This window comes from Macaca fascicularis, chromosome 20 (assembly GCF_037993035.2).
Source record: "Macaca fascicularis isolate 582-1 chromosome 20, T2T-MFA8v1.1".
NCBI lineage: Eukaryota > Metazoa > Chordata > Mammalia > Primates > Cercopithecidae > Macaca > Macaca fascicularis.
The window spans coordinates 24028884-24048953 of NC_088394.1; the positions used below are offsets into that span (position 1 = coordinate 24028884).

The 20070-nt window shown below is 42.5% G+C and overlaps 1 protein-coding gene across 35 annotated transcripts in view; it reads right to left on the reverse strand.

The window, feature by feature from the left end:
• Positions 1–20070, reverse strand: part of ARHGAP17 (Rho GTPase activating protein 17) — a 118416-nt gene that overhangs the window by 47187 nt on the left and 51159 nt on the right. For 27 of the 35 annotated variants that reach the window (XR_012429475.1, XR_012429472.1, XR_012429473.1 and 24 more), the window contains exons 7-14: positions 18961–19072; positions 15054–15122; positions 14814–14895; positions 9762–9889; positions 8080–8191; positions 7438–7519; positions 4538–4618; positions 2586–2699 (exon numbers count right to left, since the gene is read on the reverse strand). Coding sequence is in view for 25 of the 35 variants with exons in the window: in XM_045382201.3 (XP_045238136.2) it covers positions 2586–2699; positions 4538–4618; positions 7438–7519; positions 8080–8191; positions 9762–9889; positions 14814–14895; positions 15054–15122; positions 18961–19072 (780 nt within the window). In the remaining 10 variants the exon portion in view is untranslated. The remainder of the gene's footprint in view (positions 1–2585; positions 2700–4537; positions 4619–7437; positions 7520–8079; positions 8192–9761; positions 9890–14813; positions 14896–15053; positions 15123–18960; positions 19073–20070) is intronic. The other 8 variants (XR_012429471.1, XR_012429470.1, XM_074028221.1 and 5 more) reach the window with 1 other exon arrangement.

A 20070-nucleotide genomic window follows, 5' to 3' on the forward strand; every position in this document is an offset into this window, starting at 1 on the left:
CATGCATTGGTACAGCGTGCCTTTTATTATGTTGAAACCTGAGCCTCCCACTCACGCTTAAGGTCGCCATATATGTGGACTAGTCTCAAGATGAGTGTTCAGATGTTAACAGTGTCTGATGCCAAGGCTCAAAAAGAAGAAAATAAGTAGGCCAGATGCAGTGGCTCACACCTGTAATCCCAGTACTTTGGGAGGCTGAGGCAGTTAGGCCAGGAGTTCAAGACCAGCCTGGGCAACATAGTGAAACCCCGTCTCTGCAAAAATTGGCCAGGTGTGGTGGTGCACATCTGTACTCCCAGCTACTGGAGAGGCTAAGGTGGGAGGATCGCCTGAGCCCAGGAGGCTGAGGCTGCGGTGAGCCACGATCACGCCACCGCACTCCAGCCTGGAGAACAGAGCGAGACCTTGTCTCAAAAAAAAAAAAAAAGAATAAGAAAGAAAGAAGAAAAAAATAAGTAAGAGTTATTATCACTGCTGTCAAGCTCCTGTTTCAGTTGGGAGTCAGAACACCACAAAAGCAAACCACTTGCAAAAGGCCTGACACTTTCTGGCCACCTACCAGGCTGCAGGTTCTTCATCTTGCTTAATTTTTACAACAACCTATTATGAGGCCTACATGAGGACACTGGGTTCCCAAGCTCGATCCCAGGTCTGACTGCCTCAAACGTCTCCTCTATCACTCTGACCTCTCTTCCCACCAGAACATTTTCACCCACTTTCCGACCAAGTAAAACTTCTCGCTCCTTTCAAATTCCAGTTTAAAATTGACGCTCTGCCTGTAAATGATCCTTCCCAGCCTTCCTCCCACACAGAGTCTGATCAGTCTGTGTGCCTTAGAACCCTGCCGGATTAGCGTGGCACTGTCCTCTCACATCCTTTCCCACTTTTCTTTTAGAAGAGTACTGGAAAGCTAATAAGGGTTAATAAGGACACAGGCTCTGTACCCAGAACCTGGGCACACCAGTTCCCTGTGTGTGACCTTAAGCAAATTACTTGTTCCTTCTAAGAGTCCGTGTCCTCATCTGCAAACACAAGGACGACAGTACAAATGTCAATGATTCAACCTCGATTTGCTATATATTTCTAATCAATTTCTCCCTTACGTCTTCTATTCAAAAGGTTACTTCTGATTACTAAATGAGATCATCACAATGCCACCAACAGAGTGGCAATTTCCCAGAAGCTTTCTAGCGGATCCCCCGACCCCTCCTCTATTCAATCTGTATTTCACAATGCCAATAAAGTTATCTAAGTGCAACTTAATCAAGACATTCTTCTGCTTAGGAACCTTAATGAATGACTCCCCACCAGCCAGAAAATAAGTCCCAGACACCTCAGCAGGATGTGTGAGGACCTTGAAGGCTCTGGCATTCCCAGTCACAGCCTCACGTTCTTTGTCTTCAAGATTCACGAGGCTATGTGACACACCCGTAAAGATGGGAACCAGGCCCTTTCAACAGTGTCTTGGCCCATCCAGGTCCTGGCTGTAGGAAACTTATTAACTCATCAAGGTACAGCTCCAGTGCCATTCCCTAGCCAGAGCTTTCCGTGACTCCTCAGCCTGAATTATGTTTCTTTACCTCTGTTGCAGTCATACTTGATAAAGGGGGCAGAATATGCCATCCCAAAATATGCCCCTTAGGCATAGGATTATTTTGAGTTAAAGATACTTGAAAATCATCACATGCAAGAAGAGTGCTCCGACCTTCCTTTTTCATCCTGAAAGCAGGAGATAAACTCCCACGTGAAGGATGCCCTCCCTCTATATACCAGGAGGAAAGAAACATTCCTAACACCAGGGATGGGAAGGCAAGGCTGACGGAAACCTCCATACACAAATCTTGCTGAACGAATCCTTATCTTCCTAGTCACTTCTCCATAACGAACTGCCCTAGCCCACACTCCTTTGTCTGGTCATGTTTTCACAATTCACTTTTCGTCCAACTTCATATATAAGCATTCGGCTCTTAACTGCTTCTTTGGATCTTCATTTTCCTATGGGAACTCCAATGTCAGACATGACACTGATGCTTCTAATTCATCATAATATACGTGAAATCTCATTCCCAGTAGTCCCAAGTTACTCTCCAAAGTGATGTGTTTTTTTTTATTAATGTGCTAAGTAGGCGTGAATTAAATGACTTCTCTGCTGGGCATTAAAATGTAAAAATCTGTATGCTTTCTCCTGTTAGCCTGTCTTACGTCCTTTTAGTGCTCAGGTCCAGCCAGACACCCTAAGAGGGTGGAAGTAAAGTGCTACCCCTCCTACAATATCATATACACACACACGGATATGTGTATTTTTCTTATCACTGTACTGTAGCCACTGAGCTATCTGACTGCCTAAGAGCAGGGGCATTTTGAGAACTGGGACAGTATCTCACACATCTTTGTGTCACCATCAGCTGGGACAGCACCCAGCTCACAGCTGTGTTCCAAGAATATTGGCTGAATGAGAAAACCAATTTCAGAACACCTCGAATTGATCTTAAACTAGAATGTGTAACCCGAGTTACATTTCTGTGCATCCCGACAGGTGGGAAAGAAGAAATTCAAAGGATGTGATACAGAGGAAGATGACTTACCCTTCATTTTTGGCCCATAACAAGTTAGGGCCTAACACAATCGCAATGTTGCTGGGAGTCATTTTATTCACATCGCTGGTCTGAGCAAGCTTTGCAAGGAACTTGATCAAATATCTAGGGGTCAAAAGAGAAGGGGAGGGTTTCTCCTCTGAAATAGCTGCTGGAATAGTCTCCTCCTGCCCAGGTGCACAATCCCAGGCTGCTCAGGTGCTAACTGCAGAGAGTTCCTAAATCAGAATCTGGCTCAGGTGAAGCATTTTATACAGTTCTTGTGTTCTTTGCTTCAGATAACAGACTCATTAGGGCTTGGAAGAAGAAAATAGGTTAAGTATAAATCTCAGCGATTTGAACCTCTATTGGCTATATATTTCTAATCAATTTCTCCTTTATGTCCTATCTATTCTAGCCCTATTATGAGTTATAATGTGTTAATAGTGAGCTCAATATATTTTAATACAAAAACTGACATAGTTATATTGCTTAAAGGAAACTGTATTTGAAAATACTTTATGTTGGAATTATAAAAATATCCAATTACATAAGCTATGTATGTATATATGTATGTATACATACACAGCTTATGTATAAGTACAGTCGTATAAAGGCAAAAACGTAAGAACAACCCGACTATCAATAGGGAGTTGGTTAAATAAATCACAGTATAGCCATACAGTGGAGGATTATGCAACCATCATTACACAATGTACTGAGAAGGAAAAATCTCCAAGATGTATTAAGCAAATATCTTAAGATGTCAAGCAAAAAAGGTGAGGGGGAGAATGAGGTATACAATATACACTACCATTTAGCTTTTTAAAGAAGGGGATGTGAGAGAAAAAATATGTAGGCAAGTATGTACACATGAATGTATTTGCTTACGTCTACATCAACTCTTGCCGAGAGGACATATAAGAAACTGTAAACACCGGATGCATCTCAGGAGAGGAACTGGGTGGCTGGGGTATGGGAACAGGAGAGAGATTTTTCATTGCATACCTTTTGAATTTTGAATTTTGAACCAAGGGAATGTGCTCCCTATTCAAAAATCAATTAGTAACAATTACAGAGTAAAATTAACAAAATAAAGAGCCAAACTCCCAACATACTAAGAAGTACTGAGTTCTCACCATATACACTGAATAGAGGAAGAGGATCTGTAATTCCAAGCTGGGTGAGTTAAATTAATCAAAGGGAATATTTAAAAGGGAGTACATAGCTTAGCTTAGTGGCAGAGCCCAAGGCTGAATTTAAGGACAAGTAACATTCTAGACATATCACCTGTAAAGTATTTTGGTTAGTCACTTAATGTCACTCAAAACCAAACAAAGAAAATTTTCTAGTAAGTCCTCCCAGAAAATTTTTCTTGTTTGGTTTTGAGTGACTTTATTCCCAGGGGCCACTTTTTCCTTTTCTCTATACTTGTTCAAAGTTACATATTAAGTCAAAAGGAAAACGGAAGTTACATTATGGAAATTTTGTCCCATGGTAAATTTTCTTAAAGCCATAGTTATTCCACAAAGTAATACATAATCTCCATTCCTTGAAATTTTATTTAGTAAGATGATTTATACTTTAAAATAAGTAGCATATATAAAAGACATTACAGAATGTACAACTATTGATTAATTTTGCCTTTAATATACTGGACGATTTGGACTCCAAACCCAACATACAGTCACTCAAACTTTTCACAAGAAATTTATTGCTAATGGCTGTAGTGGGAAAATGATAAGCCAACTTATGTATTAATGTCAGGCATGATACTGATGCTTCAGATTCATCATAATATACATGAAATTCCATTCCCAGCAGCCCCAAGTTACCCTCCAAAGTGATGTGTTTTTTGTTGTTGTTGTTTTTTAATGTGCCAAGTATGCCTGAATTAAATGACTTCTCTGCTGGACATTAAACCTATCTTTACTCCAGAGTCACTGTAGCTCAATCATACATACCTAAAGTTAACAAAATTTTGTGGTGGCAACTTCTGACATGTTCTCCACAAGTCTTGAAGTTTTTTGTCTTGATCCTGCACACTGAGAAAAAAAAAACTTTTAAGTATAACAATTTATTAAAACACCGATTAGTAATACCTTATTAATATGCTATATTAAAAGTGAGGCCTCCATTTTGACAGAGAAAGCACACTTGGAAAACAGCCCAGACTATGGAAATAAACAGATTTAGAGTCAAATACCAATTAACTGTTTAACTCTGAGCAGTTGGTTAACCTTCAATCTCTGGATGTGCAAAACAGGGTAAGTGCTGATTCTGCTGAACGATTTTAGGCGTCTGCCGAACGATTTTGAGGTGGTTTTGTGGCAAAACCACCTCCACCAATGCTTGGCAGAGAAGAGACAAGACACTACTGAAAAATCTGTCTAGAAAAAGTGTGTACTGACGTATGGAGCTTCATGGAGCCCAAATTCTCTTACCCTCAAGCAGCCCAGCCACAGATCAGGGGACTGAGCCCCCAGGCACCCAGACTTCTGGGCCTTTCCTCGCTTGCAATACTGCACACCGGCTACACACCAAGCAGCCCATTTCTGTTGTGAAGCAACTGTAAGAGCTCTTGCCCTCCACGGGTGCAATGTACAAACTTGCAGAGACATTAAAAAAAGGGGCAGGGAGGAGCCTGTAGAGCACGGCCAACTCTGCCGTCTAGGGACCAAGAGTGAGAGGGGCCTCCATAACACCACTTTGAACTCGAAACATCCTCCAGAATGGAACCATTCTGGAGAGTATGGATAGGGATTAAACATAATTACACTTTAGAGGCCAGTCAATGTGTCACTGGGATGGAAGCCCATCATGTTGACAATTCTCAACTATAGAATCAATATACCAACAGACAGACATCTTCTTTTACTAGTTTATTTCCTTGTAATAAACAAAGAAATCTTTTATTTCTAGGCTACCCAATAAAAGAAATCCCACAACTCTCCTTCACCTAACACTCATGTTGGATTCCACTGAATTCTGTCCCATAAACATTAATACCGACAGTAGGCTGGGACCCAGGCAGGGTTCCAAAGATATGTGATGACTAAGAACTTGTCTCTGAACTTGAACACCTTACCATCTACCAGGGACAAAGTCTCTCATTTCACAGTTACAGAGAAAAGCTCAAATGTGGCTGAGCGCAGTGGCTCATGCCTGTAATCCCAGCAGTTTGGGAGGCCGAGGCAGGCGGATTGCCTGAGGTCAGGAGTTCGACACCAGTCTGGCCAACATGGTGAAACCCCGTCTCTAATAAAAACACAAAAAAATTAGCCAGGCATGGTGGCAGGCACCTGTAATCCCAGCTACTTGGGAGCCTGCGGCAGGGGAATTGCTTGAACCAGGGAGGTGGAGGTTGCAGTGACTCTAGACTGTGCCACTGTACTCTGGCCTGGGCGACAGAGTAGGACTCCATCTAAAAAAAAAAAAAAAGGAAAAAGAAAAGAAAAGCTCAAATGCAAGACCTGGTTAAAGAGACGAGTGATGGACTCACATCCACTGAAGTGTAACTGGTCAGAAATAAGTGGCTCTTATTTGATCATGGCCTGCCTGAGGGGAACAGGGGCAGTGTCCGCAGACGGGGAAGAGGACAGAACAGAGGTGACATTTGCTCCTCTTCCCTTAGTGGTGCGGAGTAGGCACTCTGGAGAGGAGGGGAGTCAGTACCATGAGAAAAAAGACGAGGAGGTGGGCTGGCCAGCCAAACAGAAGCCTCTAGGCTTTTAAAACAAAGCTGTCCTGCTTAAAACCAACTGTTCCTAGACAGACTGAAGCTGAGGGTGGAGGGAAAGGGACAAAGAAGAGGAATATAGCATTTGGGTGTCTGGTTTGAATTCTACCTCTGCCAATTACTTGCTACTATCCTGGCACTGTTCCCTCCCAAGCCTCGGTTTCCTCTCTGTAAAATGTGGATCACATCATCATCTGCCTTTTATAATGTTAATTAAAGATTACAGGAGGTAATAGCTACAAAGATGAGCACAGTACTGAGCACAAGAAAATGCTCAGTAAATATTAATGTCATCATTATACAGCTGACAACACAGGATCCATTTATATGCAATTTTTTCAATAAACACATAGGAAAATTCCTGGAAATCTGTGAAAAACTCACAGATGAACTGCCACCCCTGAAACAGCAAGACCAACCCCTTCACTTTCTCTGCTTCCTCAACCTACTCAACATGAAGACAACAAGGATGAAGACCTTTAAGATGATCCACTTCCCTTTAATGAATAGTAAACAGATTGTCTCCTCCTTACAATTTTCTTAATAGTACTTCTTCTCTAGCTTACTCTGTTGTAAGAATACAGTATATAATACATACAACATACAAAATATGTGTTAATTGACTATGTTATCAGTAAGGCTTCCAGTCAACAGTATGCTCTTAGTTGTTTTGCGGGAGTTAAAAGTATTACTTGAATTTGCAATTATGTAGTGTATCAGTGCTCCTAATCCCCATGCTGTTTAAAAGCCAACTGTATCACTGCACAGGTAAGTTTGCACACAGCTCAAAAGGTACACTGCCACGGGTCAGTATGACCCGTATCCCCAGTTACGGGGCTTTCTTCAACATAAAGGGGGCTAGAAATTTGCAAATCCATTAATATGGATACCACTCTATGTCTTCATCCACGTAACACAAATTTAAACCAATGCCTAAGTGGTGACTTTCCTACACTAATAATTATATTACTCGATATTTTTATTCTAAACATAAATAAGAGCTGAGACATGTATTATTTAACAAATATGTTATTTTAATGTTATGACCCCTGAGAATAAAATGATTTACAAATAGGGCACAATATCACATCATTCCCTTTACAACTCTGTGTTCTTTAAACTTACCTTGCAACTTGTGTCCATTCTTCATACAGATTAAAAGTCATCAAAGGTTCAGGCAATTCCCGTAAATAGGATTTTAAAGCACCTGAAATCATTAACACTCTCTTTGAGTATGAAAAAGGAGTAAGGCTAAGAATCTTGGGACATATTATTTTGCAGATCGAAATGATCTCAATTACAATCTTCCAAGGTGTATACAACAAATCCTAAGTTGGCAAGAGTGGTTAGAGACTAAAATGTTCATAAAACAAATTCAATCTCTTGCAAAAACAAAGTTTTAAGAGATTAATTACTAATAAATTTAGTTTTAAAGTCATTCCCTTAATAGACATAATTTCTCTGGGTAGATATGAATTTGGTGGGGGGAGACTGTGAAAGATGGGAAGAAAATACAAGTATGTCTCCAAATATTTGCATTATAAGCTACTTCCTCCTTTAATCATCAAGAAAATAGAAAAACAAAAAGGAGTAAAGAAGACACATGTGAACATTACATTAATATACACTAAGGAATTGTAGCAAGAGGCCACTTTGGTTTTGTCGCTTAAACCTATAATTGAAATGGGATTTTAACTGACCATCTGAGACAGAACCCGCCCACTGCCTTGAGGGTGACTTGATTTGCAGACAGTCTTTGGCGCTCACCTGCTACAGCATGGGGGTCTGAATAGAACTCATCCAGGTGAGAAGTAGAACAGTCCAAAGCAGCTTTCAGCTTCTTTAACTTGGAGGCCCCAGCCCCGATTCGGAAAAGGCCCTAAAGATAATGAAAAGCCATCAGCATCAAGAGCAGGTTGGGAGACTCAGACTAAGCGGCAGTGTGTTCTGATGGGGATTCCCCGACTTCTGCTCAGCTCTTATCTATGACGGCGGTGTTACTGCCTGCCCTACAGGGCTGTCAGGAGGAACGACGAGGGCCAAGCATGTACCCAAGCACAGGGACAGGCAGGAAGAAAATTAATCTAGGCAGGATTTCTTGACCTCAGTACTACAGACATTTTCGGTTGGATTATTTTTTTGGTGGAGGTTGTCCTGTGCCCTGTAGGATGTTTAGCAGCATCCATGGTGATATGGTTTGGCTCTGTGTCCCCACCCAAATCTCATGTGGAATTGTGATCTCCAGTGTTGAAGGCAGGGCCTGGTGGGAGGTGACTGGATCATGGGGGTGGATTTCCCCTTTGCTGTTCTTGTGATAGTGAGTGAGCTCTCACAAGATCTGGTTGTTTGAAAGTGTGTGACAACTCCCCCTTTGGATGCGTGCTCGCTTTCTCCCTCCTGCTCCACCACGTCAACACTGTGCCTGCTTCCCCTTCGCCTGCCGCCATGACTGTAAGTTTCCTGAGGCCTCCCCAGCCATGCTTCCTGTATAGCCTGTGGAACTGTGAGTCAGTTAAAGCCCTTTTCATCATAAATTATCCAGTCTCAGGTAGTGCTTTATAGCAGTGTGAGAATGGACGAATACACATGGCCTCTATCTACTACGAGATGACAGTAACACCTCCTCTTCTCAGTTGTCATGATCAAAAATACCTCCAGACCTTGATAAATGTCTCTTGGGGAGCAAATCTGGCCCCAGACAAGAAGCACCAACCTAGGCTGTTAGAAGGGGAGTGGCTGGAAGCAAACACAAGGAGGGCTTCCGGGGTGTTCTCTGATCTGAGTGCCGATTCCGTGGGTGGGTTTAGTCATGCAAGCGCATCAAGCTGAACACTTATGATACGTATGCTTTTCTGTGTGTATGTTCTATTTCAATACAAAGTTTTAAAAAGGGGGAAAAAAAGTCTTGCATTTTGATTCTGGCTCTGACCTGGTATAAACTCCCTGCATGCTGACTTCCTTATTTATACAAGAAGAATAATAAAAACTCCCTTATTTGGTTCATGGGGGGTTTGGGGTAAGAATCCCATAAAATTAAGTATGTAAATGATCCCCACCCAAAAAAACTGCATAATACTATGCAAACTAAAGCTCATTAGCCCATTGTAGTGCGTCACGAAATCTACTGTCACAAATCACAACCAGAGTTTTAAATGAAACAATCAAACAGGACACAAAGAGGTCAGGGTGTACCACAAGCAGGAAAGATAAATATTGTTCTGTAAAACCTTTGTTTCATTCACAGACAGATAGGTATCATAAGGACCAGGATTGCAATTTAAAATATGGATCATGGTGACAAAAGCTTGAAAGCCACTGTTCTACACAAAACAGACAATGGCTGTATAACTAAGGGAGGGGGCGGACAGGGGGCTAGTGGGGAGCATGGTGCTCTGGGCAGAAAAAGGGGCACGGAGACTCGGTGCACAGGATCACGAAGCTCCCCTCACCTCCTCCTTCATGCCTGTCTCCAGGAGCAGCATGACACAGGCTTCAATGGGCAGCGCAATCTCACGCCCGCTCCTCTTCAGGTGTTCTTCCAGGGGAGTCCCAAAGGCTGGTTTTTCCGCCCACTTATCTAGAGCAGCAAATTGTTCAGTTAGACACCCAACAAATTCACAGCATTACCAAGCTATTTTCTCCCCAAACTACCCAATGCACTTTTCTAGCAGACTGGTAGCTGAGGCTCTGGGAACAGGGGATACATCTGTTCTATTTGCTTTTGTTATTTGCCATCTACTGGAGCAGCACAAACTATGGACCAGGCTGGGGCAGTTACTTGCGGAACAGAAGCCTGAGCGCACCTAGATGGCACCCAACTCAGGCTGCCTAGAAGCTGCAGTGGCGCGCTGCACCTGCACCACGCTTCAGTAACACACGCCAGTGGGTTTAGTGGGCTGCCTTGCACTAAAAGGAAGAATCGCCACAGCATACTGTTTCGTTGAAATTTATTCTAGCCATGCAAAGCCTTCTAGCTAGAGGACAAGAAATAGACTCTTTGCTATGCAAAAATGGAAATAATCTCTGAAAATTTCAAACACAAGTTAAGCATCTGTCATACAAGACTGGAGATGGCCAACGTGAACTCTCCACGTTGCAGTTACTCTCCATCAGATGCGACATCTCCACGGCATGCAGTGCTTCAGAACGCCGCATCCCCAAACAGCTCCGAAAAATTCTGAGTGGAAAGAAATGCAGTATCTGCAGCCCTAAAGCAGCTGAAGGCTATGCTGACGGCAGGAAAGCCATATTTTAGATTATCTTCAGGTCATGAGGCAGCTTAGCACAAATACAATGAAGCAGTAAAATAGAAAGAAGAATTTAAAGAATGGACATATGAATTAGAATAAGAAGTATCTGGTTGAGTTTGGCCTGCCTGTGCAAGCTGCAGAGATACAGTGCTATCTGAGCAGCTCGCAGAAGCAAAGGAGGGCAAACCAGTTGTGAAAACTGCTCCAGGGAGAAACACTTAAATCTTTCCAACAACGGGAAGGGTTCATGTCCTTCTCTGCACCTTTACTGGCCACTGGTCCCTTAGCAGCTCTGCTGTTGGAAAGCTGGGTTGGAAGAAGGCAGTATGTACTCCGGTGTGTCCTCTTACACTCTCTCCTATGTCACAGCAGGGGTAGAGGCCCTCATGATTTGCATATGGGGAAGGAAGAAAAATAAAATCCTGCAAAACCATAGAACCGAGAGCTTGTGGAAAGGTAAAAATGGATGGAAAGAGCAAGAGGTAAAGACTGAAGAAAGGGGTGAGGGAAAGGGAGGTGGGGGACAAAAATGAGATGCAGGCCACCAGCCACTCTCAGAAGTGTGGGGAGCCCAGCACCAGCCAGGGGAATTTCCAACAGAAAATGCATCCGGGGGTCTGGACCTTCCCAGAGGTCAAACCTTACCTGAAATACTGTGTCCCTTTTATCTAAAGCAGTGATTCACAACACAGGCTGAAAATGGCCACGTGAGCCTTCCACTAGGGGATACACTGGAATCACCCAGGGGAGTTCTGCAAATGACACCCGCCACTGCCTTCACCACAAGCCCAACCCTGTAACGTTAAGGGGTGGGCATGCTTCAAACCTCTGCTAGAACTTTCTAGTAAACACTGGACAGAGTGGATCCCACCCCCAAGCCTGGTATAATGTTGGCAGAGGGTACAAGTGAGAACCACTGACCTAGAAGCAAGTCATAAGGCAAACTCCACCTCAGGCACTGGCCTCTTAAACAACAGACCTACTATGTGCCAGGTACGGCAGGAGACATGTGAAGTTCACAGAGATTCCCCACCCTCAGGGAGAGGGCAACTGAAATGTGAAGGGAATATAAGACAAACATGTAAACACAGAACAATCAGTAACGAGACAAGACATATTTGCTAAGTCATGGCAGATCGATGGTATAGACGAGGGTCGCAAATGCAATTGTCTAGAGGAGCCAGTTAGGTAGCACAGGGGCACGAATCCTGCTGGGAGTGCATGATCTGCCCACAGGCGATAACCACTCCTCGGCACCAAACCAACACTGCCACGAGGGAAAGCAGAGCCAGGGTTGCCAGATGTTCTCAACTTTCAGGAGAAGCCAGAAATCAGGATTGTTACATCACAGCATCTGGTTTTCACATGATGACAACCAACTTTTAACAATTTTTAAAGATACGGCTGTTTGTGACTTCTGGTGTAGACAATAAACGTTGGCACAAAGCAGGAGGCAAAGTGTTTGCCACTGGCTTCAGTTGTCAGATAAGGCTTCTCAAAGGAAGTGAGGTTGGAGGGGGTCTCCTGAGATGGACAAAGATTAAACAGGCTGAAAAATGGGCTAACATATCTTTGTGAGGGGCAATCGGCTGAGAAAAGATCAGGAATTGTGAGTCTGGGAATTTACATCTTATCCCAAGTTCACGCCAAGGCCGTGAGAGCATGGAGCAGAGCAGGCCAGGGGAAGAAAGGATGGCAGAGCCTAGGGCAAAATGGACAGAACTTAGGCACTGGATGGAAGAGAGGAAGGAGAAAAGGGTTCCAAGGTTAAGATCTGAATCACTTGGAGAAAGGTGATACGAGGGAGACAAGAAGGGAGAAAGGGACAGTCGGTGTGGGGAGAGAACTAGTTTGCTTTTTGAGTTTAAGGTGAGGGCTGTTCATCAGAGGGAACCGATGCTTAGGACGCTGCAAGGATTAAAATGCAGGTAAGAGGCAAAGCTGTCCAAGTGAAGGGATTTCTAGGGGAAAGGGGGCGAGGAAGTGAGGGTGGCAGAGAAGAACGAAGGTGCAAGGACTGGACCTCAGAAAGGCTGACTTCTGGGTAGAAGACAGAAATAGAGCAATATATAATCCTTCTTGAAGAAAATGTTTAAAAAGAAATGGAGCAATGCAGAGTCCTCACAATGAAAGAAGAAGTCAAGTGGTGCAAGGAGATAAACGTGAACAAAGAAGAGACGGCCCACGTTGGGTCAAATGCCAGGATCTGACGGGTGGTTGCTGCTCCTTTGAAAACTGCAGTATGCTGTGCTCTTTTTTCCTAAACAGCAGAGTGACTGGGGGGAGACACAAGACTGCAAAGGACTCAGGGGTGGGAAGGTGGTAAGAAAATACAGGTGGCAGGCAGGAAGGGGTCATCTGAAGTGCCCACCAGAAAAAATGAAGGAAAACCAGATTAAACGGGGTGTTGTGTTCAGGTCAGGAAGGCACCAGATTACCACCAACTGACCATGAATGTGACAACGGAGTCCACGGAGGTGAGGGGATCGTGGGGGGAGGTCACACTTGTTTTATATAGTAAGGACAAGCTAAGTCTTTCTGAAAACAGAGAAGACAGCAAGGAAAGAAGAGACAGAACTAAGATGAGAGGCAGGCGCAAGGACAGGCAGCGGTGGGAGGGGTTGAACTGCAACTTCGTGAAGGGTGACCTCAGCAAGAAGGATAAATCGCACTTCCTCCACGGGCTGTTCCATCCTAACCTCTTCCCTGCCCCATCCCCACTCTCCATGGCTTCCTGACATATTTCTCTAGGGAAAATACCCTTGGGAAAAAAATAGAATGAGAGTTCTAGTCTAGCCTGGGCAACAGAGTGAGACCTTGTCTCTTAAAAAAAAAAATGCTCAAAAAATCCAATCTTCTTGTTTTTCCTCTTGTTAATCACCTCTTTCAAATCAGACTCTAAGTCACTCAAAGGTTACAATAATGATCTGTCTACTATTTTGTCCTATGCGGGGCCCAGCCCACAGCAGATATCTCATAAATATATTTTCTGGATGCTCTGAACTTGCCCAGCAAGAGTCAGTCCCTAGGAAGGTGGGAACATTTTCCAGAGACCTCATTCCTTTGCACTGTGACTCAACGCCATTCTCCATGAACTAGGACTCTCGATTATTTGGGAAGGCAAGGGCAATGGCTGAGAATTTCAGACACACTGCATCTGAGAATGCTGAAGAGGTGACTATCTGATCAGTCAAGACATAAAATTTTATAATTCCATAATCCAAAAACTTTCAGGCACAAAGCCAGAACCTGTGAGGATCTCTTAGAACTCAGGGGGAGAAGAAGTGGCATTCTTGAAGGTGCTGGTATGTATGCACCTCCACAAACAACCCCCCCGCAACACACACACACACACGCACGCTCAGTCTCAAAATCACGAAGTCATCCTACTCAGCACCTGGCCTGATCCCCTGTCAGCTCAACACCAGTGGTTCTGCAGAGGAGCGTAAGCTCCAAATGTCAGGCATATAGCACAGGTGAAATAGATCCAAGGATGGCCGAGCAATTTCTGACTCAACCGCTTGTGCCATCTCTGCCGGTAAATGCTCTAATGGTAAATCACAGAGACATAGCATCAAAAGCTTTAGGGAGGAAAAAAAAAAAAAGCTTTAGATGCCCAACTTAAAAGTCAGCATAAGGGGAAAGTTCAGTCTGCACCTAACTTGCAGATAAAATCTGCAGTGTGCTTGAATACGACAGGCAAAATATTAGTGCTGACAAGAACAAAAGCTTAGTATAAAGACAAAGGAGGAGTCTGAAAGAAGTGACCACGGTCTTAGGATTCAATCACACTTGTTATTAAGTGTGACGTGCATGATGTGGCATCAAGTACTGGCTGCTCTGTTGGAAAGTCCAAAATATTTTCCCTAGAATGGATGCTCTCGGAGTCACACGGCCAGAATTAAGTCCTGTGGAACAAATAACTGATGTGGAAAAGGATCATTCAATGCTGGACTTTTTCAAGCCTCTAGAAGATGGGAAAACACACAGGCACTCCCCCAAAGAGGCCAGCTCTCTCTTCAACTGAAGGTTTCAGAAGAACTACAAATGTTCTATTAGTGTGTTAATTTGGGTTTGGAAGAAGTTAGAGGATGCAGCAAGGAAGATGAAATTATGCCGGGAAACACTACCCTCCTAGGCAGAGAAGCTTTATCCCAAGGACGTGCATGCAGAGGAGTCAGGGTGAAGAAGAACCCAGGCAGAGGTGGCAGAGGCAAGAAGGAAGCATCAGCCGCACGCGGGTTACATTACCTTGATGGGCTCGCATTTCGGGGAGGGTCTTTTCTAAGACTGCTAATGCTTTTCTATGGTAATCTGCTTGGGCTTCTAATAACTGAGAACAGACCCACATTCAAAAACAAAAGTAACGTTAGCATCGGATGGACACACACACAATGGCTGAGCAAAACTAAAAATGAAATCTTTTGCAAAAAAGCTAAAATGACTCCATTTTAATAACGCTTTAACATTTTGTCAAGGGAAGCTGCTTACCGTAACAAAGAATTTGCCGTACTCCCCTTCTTTGGCCATAAAGTTGTACATGTCTGCTGCAAGTTGATCCTGGGTAAATGGAAGAGGAGAGGTTACTGAAGAAAAAAGAAGTAAAACAAAATGGCACCTGAGAACAATCTCTGTGAGCTCTTAGATGAAAAAGTGATGCAAAGCGCCACAGATTAAATGTCCATCAACTGCCTGGTACAACCATACAGAAAGAATCAGGAAGCTTCTCATATGACTGACACAGAAAGATCTCCAAGATACATTTTTAACACAGCTGGTTAAGAAGCAAAGTACAGAGCATTACTTATGGTGTATTATTAACATTTGGGTTTAAAAAGGGGTGGAATGGCAGGGCGCAGTGGCTCACACCTGTAATCTCAGAACTTTGGGAGGCTGAGGTGGGCAGATTACCTGAGGTCAAGAGTTCGAGACCAGCCTGGCCAATGTGGTGAAACCCCGTCTCTACTAAAAATACAAAAATTAACCAGGCATGGTGGCGGGCGCCTGTGATCCCAGCTACTCAGGAGGCTGAGGCAGGAGAACTGCTTGAGCCCAGGGGTGGAGGTTGCAGTGAGCTGAGATGGCATGCCACTGCACTCCAGCCTGGCAACAGAGTTGAGACTCTGTCTCAAAAAAAAAAAAAAAAAAAGGGCTAGTTGCGGTGGCTCACGCTTGTAATCCCAGCACTTTGGGAGGCTAAGGTGGGTGGATTACAAGGTCAGGAGATTGAGACCATCCTGGCTAATACGGTGAAATCCTGTCTCTACTAAAAATACAAAAAATTAGCCAGGTGTAGTGGCGGGCGCCTGTAGTCCCAGCTACTCGGGAGGCTGAGGCAGGAGAATGGCATGAACCTGGGAGGTGGAGCTTGCAGTGAGCCGAGATTGCGCCACTGCACTCCAGCCTGGGCAACAGTGCGAGACTCTGTCTCCAAAAAAAAAAAAAAATAGGGTGGAAGGGTATGTCATATTTTCATATTTTTATTTATTATTATTATTATTTTTTTTTGAGACAGAGTCTCACTCTGTCACCCAGGCTGAAGTGCAGTGGCACAATCTTAGCTCACTGAAACCTCCACCTCCTGGGTTCAAGGAATTCTCCTATCTCAGCCACCCTAGTAGCTGGGATTACAGGCGTGTGCCACCACACTTTTTGTATTTTTGGTAGAGACAAGGTTTCGCTATGTTGGCCAGGCTGGTCTCAAACTCCTGGCCTCAAGTGATCCGCCCAACCCAGCCTCCCAAAACTTTTTTTTTTTTTTTTTTTGAGATGGAGTCTTGCTTGCACTGTAGCCCAGTCTGGAGTCCAGTGGCGCAATCTCAGCTCACTGCAATCTCCATCTCTGGGTTCAAGCGATTCTCCTGCCTCAGCCTCCTGAGTAGCTGGGACTACAGGTGCACACCACCACGCTCAGCTAATATTTTTCTATTTTTTAATAGAGATGGGGTTTTGTCATGTTGATCAGCCTGGTTTTGAACTCCTGACCTCAAGTGATCCTCCCCCCTCAGCCTCACAAAGTGCTAGGATTACAGACGTGAGCCACTGCACCCGCCCAAACAAAAACTTTTTAAGTGACAGATTAAGCAATTAGGTATGTATTTCCAATCTTCAAATATAAATATACATAGGAATTATATATATGAACATTTATATGCTGGAAAATACATATGTAGAGAGAGAGTTTTTTTTTTTAATGTAATGACTTCTGTTTTTGGCATCAAGGTACACAAATTAATGTGAAGGGCCTCCCATTTATGATAAAAACTTGGAAATGCTAGTTAGGAGTAATGAACATCCTTTTAGAATAACTGGGAAAGCAATAAAGTAAATTCCTTGATTCCCCTCAACCCCACCATACACACACACCCACAAAGAGAGAAAGAAGAAAACAAAGCAGAAAGAAAGAAAAAGTCAGAAAGCTAAGCATCAATGGAAGCTGGGGATGACCTGGGGCAGGTTTGTGCCAGTCTTGGTGACCAAGGTGTTTGAAGCTTTGGGGCCTGGTAAGGAGAAACAAGTATACATGCATCATGCATAAAGATAAGATTCCTAAAGAACTGTACTCTAAACGAAAGAACAGATTAGAACAAATGCACTTAGCATCACATGGAAATGATAGGGAAGTACATCTGTTTTGGAATGGGCTTTAGGTCTGAGGAACATTGGCCGGGAGATTTCACAAACATAGACCTGCTTTCATGAGGGTTTGAGGTTTAAATTTACTGACATGTGGTCCCAGAAACCCCAAACTGATTTAAGTTTAATTAAAAATGGACTTGGACTGGTAATACTCTCTGGGAAGCCTCATTCCCAATCCCTGATAGTCCCACAGATAAAGCCCCTTTTAAAATGACTTCACAATAATTACAAAACACATAAGGAAATAATCCACCATAAGCAAACTCCTACCACTCTCACAGAAAATTTCAGAAAACAGAATTAACAGAAATTATCAAATAAGTATATTTAAAATGATTTACAAGAAACACTAAAAAAGAATAATGTAGTATCAAAAAGGGAAGATTTGAATAATTAGAACTTCAGAAATGACAAATATAGTCAATGAAATTAAAAACTCAATGTTATTTGAGTAGCAGACCAGACACAGCTAAAGAGAAAAACAGTGAAACAGAACATAGATATGAGGATATTACCCCCAAGGTAAGCATAAAGAGAGAAGGAGGCAGAAAATATTTCCATAAGATTTTACCATTTGAAGTACTGACAAGTGTGGAAGTTGAGAGAAGAGACATCAGCCCATGATGACTTCCCAAACCTCTACCCAAATTTGTGTGCAATAGACAAGAGCTAGGTTAGACCAGATATTAAGAAGACTGCTGGGTAAATGACACTGACAAAGCTACAACTCTTTGGACCACAAATAAGCCAATGTGACATTATTTTACTAGAAGCATGTATCTGAATATCATCTTTTAAACATAAAAACTTTTTAAAACAAAGGCATAACTTTGTGAGTTTAGTTTTAATTTCTACCCACTATATTATTTTTATATTTTTATTATATTTCTACCCACTATATTATTTTAAACAAGTAATTTAACTACAGTTAACTGATCAAGGTTTGCTACTTTGAAAAGCAAAGTATGTCATGACCTAAATGAACTAAAATATAACAGTCTTAACATTAGCATGAAATAAAAAAAAAAAAAACAATTTTTTTAAAACAATGAAAAATAAGAACAGGAAAAATCTAAGTCGATGCAGACTTAGACTCTAGAGACTCCCCAAAGACCTATTCCTTTACCATCTCAAATAATTTACCACCTCAAATGACATTCAGAATGAACATCTATCTACACAGGTGGATGCAGAAAGAATGAGATCACGTGACCATCTAATTTATCTATAATTTATGAGATAAAAAGCTCTATTTCTCCCAAATTACAAACCAATTGTTCAAGCAACATTTTAAAAGTAATCCTTATCTTCTCCAAGGATATATAAGCCACTTGCTGTACATTAAATCCTACATTATAGCATTCATTCCAGAAAACCTATACTATTTCACTGATCTATTTTAATGCTTCTTATACAGTTTTACTTCTTTTCTTTGTTTTTCTTATGCATTTTTAATTGCTGTAACTTCATTACATGTTTTGCTATGGTTTTCTTTCCTTTTCTCTGCCTTCATCTTTAAGTAAGCTTAGACATCTTGTCAAGTTTTTAAAAATATCCTATTTGAATTTAAAATGTTTATTCTGATCATAAAATAATAGAGTCTTAGTAAGAAAGAATAAAACCTACCTTTAAAATCATTCAAAATATTCTGATAGAAATTATTTAAAACATCAAATAACTTACATTTGAACTTTCATCCCTCATTTGCAAAAACCAAAAAGAATGATGCAAGTACACATTTATCAAGGAATTCTCATACCTTGCACTGTTCTACTTTATTTCCAGCTTCATCCATCTCTTCCTTTAGAGTATCTATTTTTGACGGAAGCCCCTGAAAGTTGGTTCCTGAGGATTTGTGAGCTTGGTTCCACCTGCAAAACAATGGGGTTGCCAGCATTTGAGAACCAGCTGTGTATACTCAACAGCTGGAGGTAGGACCTAGTGGAGATAGATCCTTCCTCAAAACTGATTCTACCTGGAAGGGGTATCACTGCCCAGGATGCCAACTTCTCTTGAGCTTATCCTCTAAGAACAGAAGCAAGCAAAAGGAGACTTTAGCTTCCCACCATGACAGGAGTCTTGTAGTGCCGGGAGTAGTGGTCTGCTTTGAGCATAACTAACCACATCTTGTCTCACACAAACTCCACTACTGGAGAAAAATCCACGGAATCCCTTTCTTGTGGTGGCCAATCATGGAATCCTTGCCACTGGAGGAGAGCGAGGTGGTCTCCTTGCTCTCTTGCTTTGAGCTGAAATGTTCCCTGTGCCACTGGGAATCTGCTCCTGCTTCTGAGAACTTCTTGTGGCTCTTTCTACTACCACACTACCATCTGTGATCTATGATTACTTTCAGCAAGTAAAAGCCAGAACTTCAATAGTGTAGCTATCAGGCTGGGTGCAGTGGCTCACGCCTGTAATCCCAACGCTTCGGGACGCTAAGGTGGGAGGATCACTTGAGCTGGATCAGTTTGAGACCAGACTGGACAACACAGCAAGACTCCGTGTCTACAAACAACAATAACAATAATAATGTAGGTATCAATCAATAGCAATGAAAGCACTAAAAAGAAAAAAAAAAAGAAACTATAGTAATAATAGGGGATAAGTGGGAAATAATCATAGAAAAGAATTTTTGATTTTCAAATGTGCTTTGATCCTCTGTTTGAAAATGGGTATGTCTGGTGTTGTGGAAAGCTCTATCACTTTAAATGTAAACACAGATGTTATAAAATGCAGCATGAAAACCCATGTTAGCTACTTACTAAACTTTCTAGACTGCTGCAGTGCCCCAAAATGCCATGTTCTGCCCACTTCGTGTTCCTGACGTGACACACTCCTCCACCGAAAGGCTTCGGCAAGTCCACCAAAG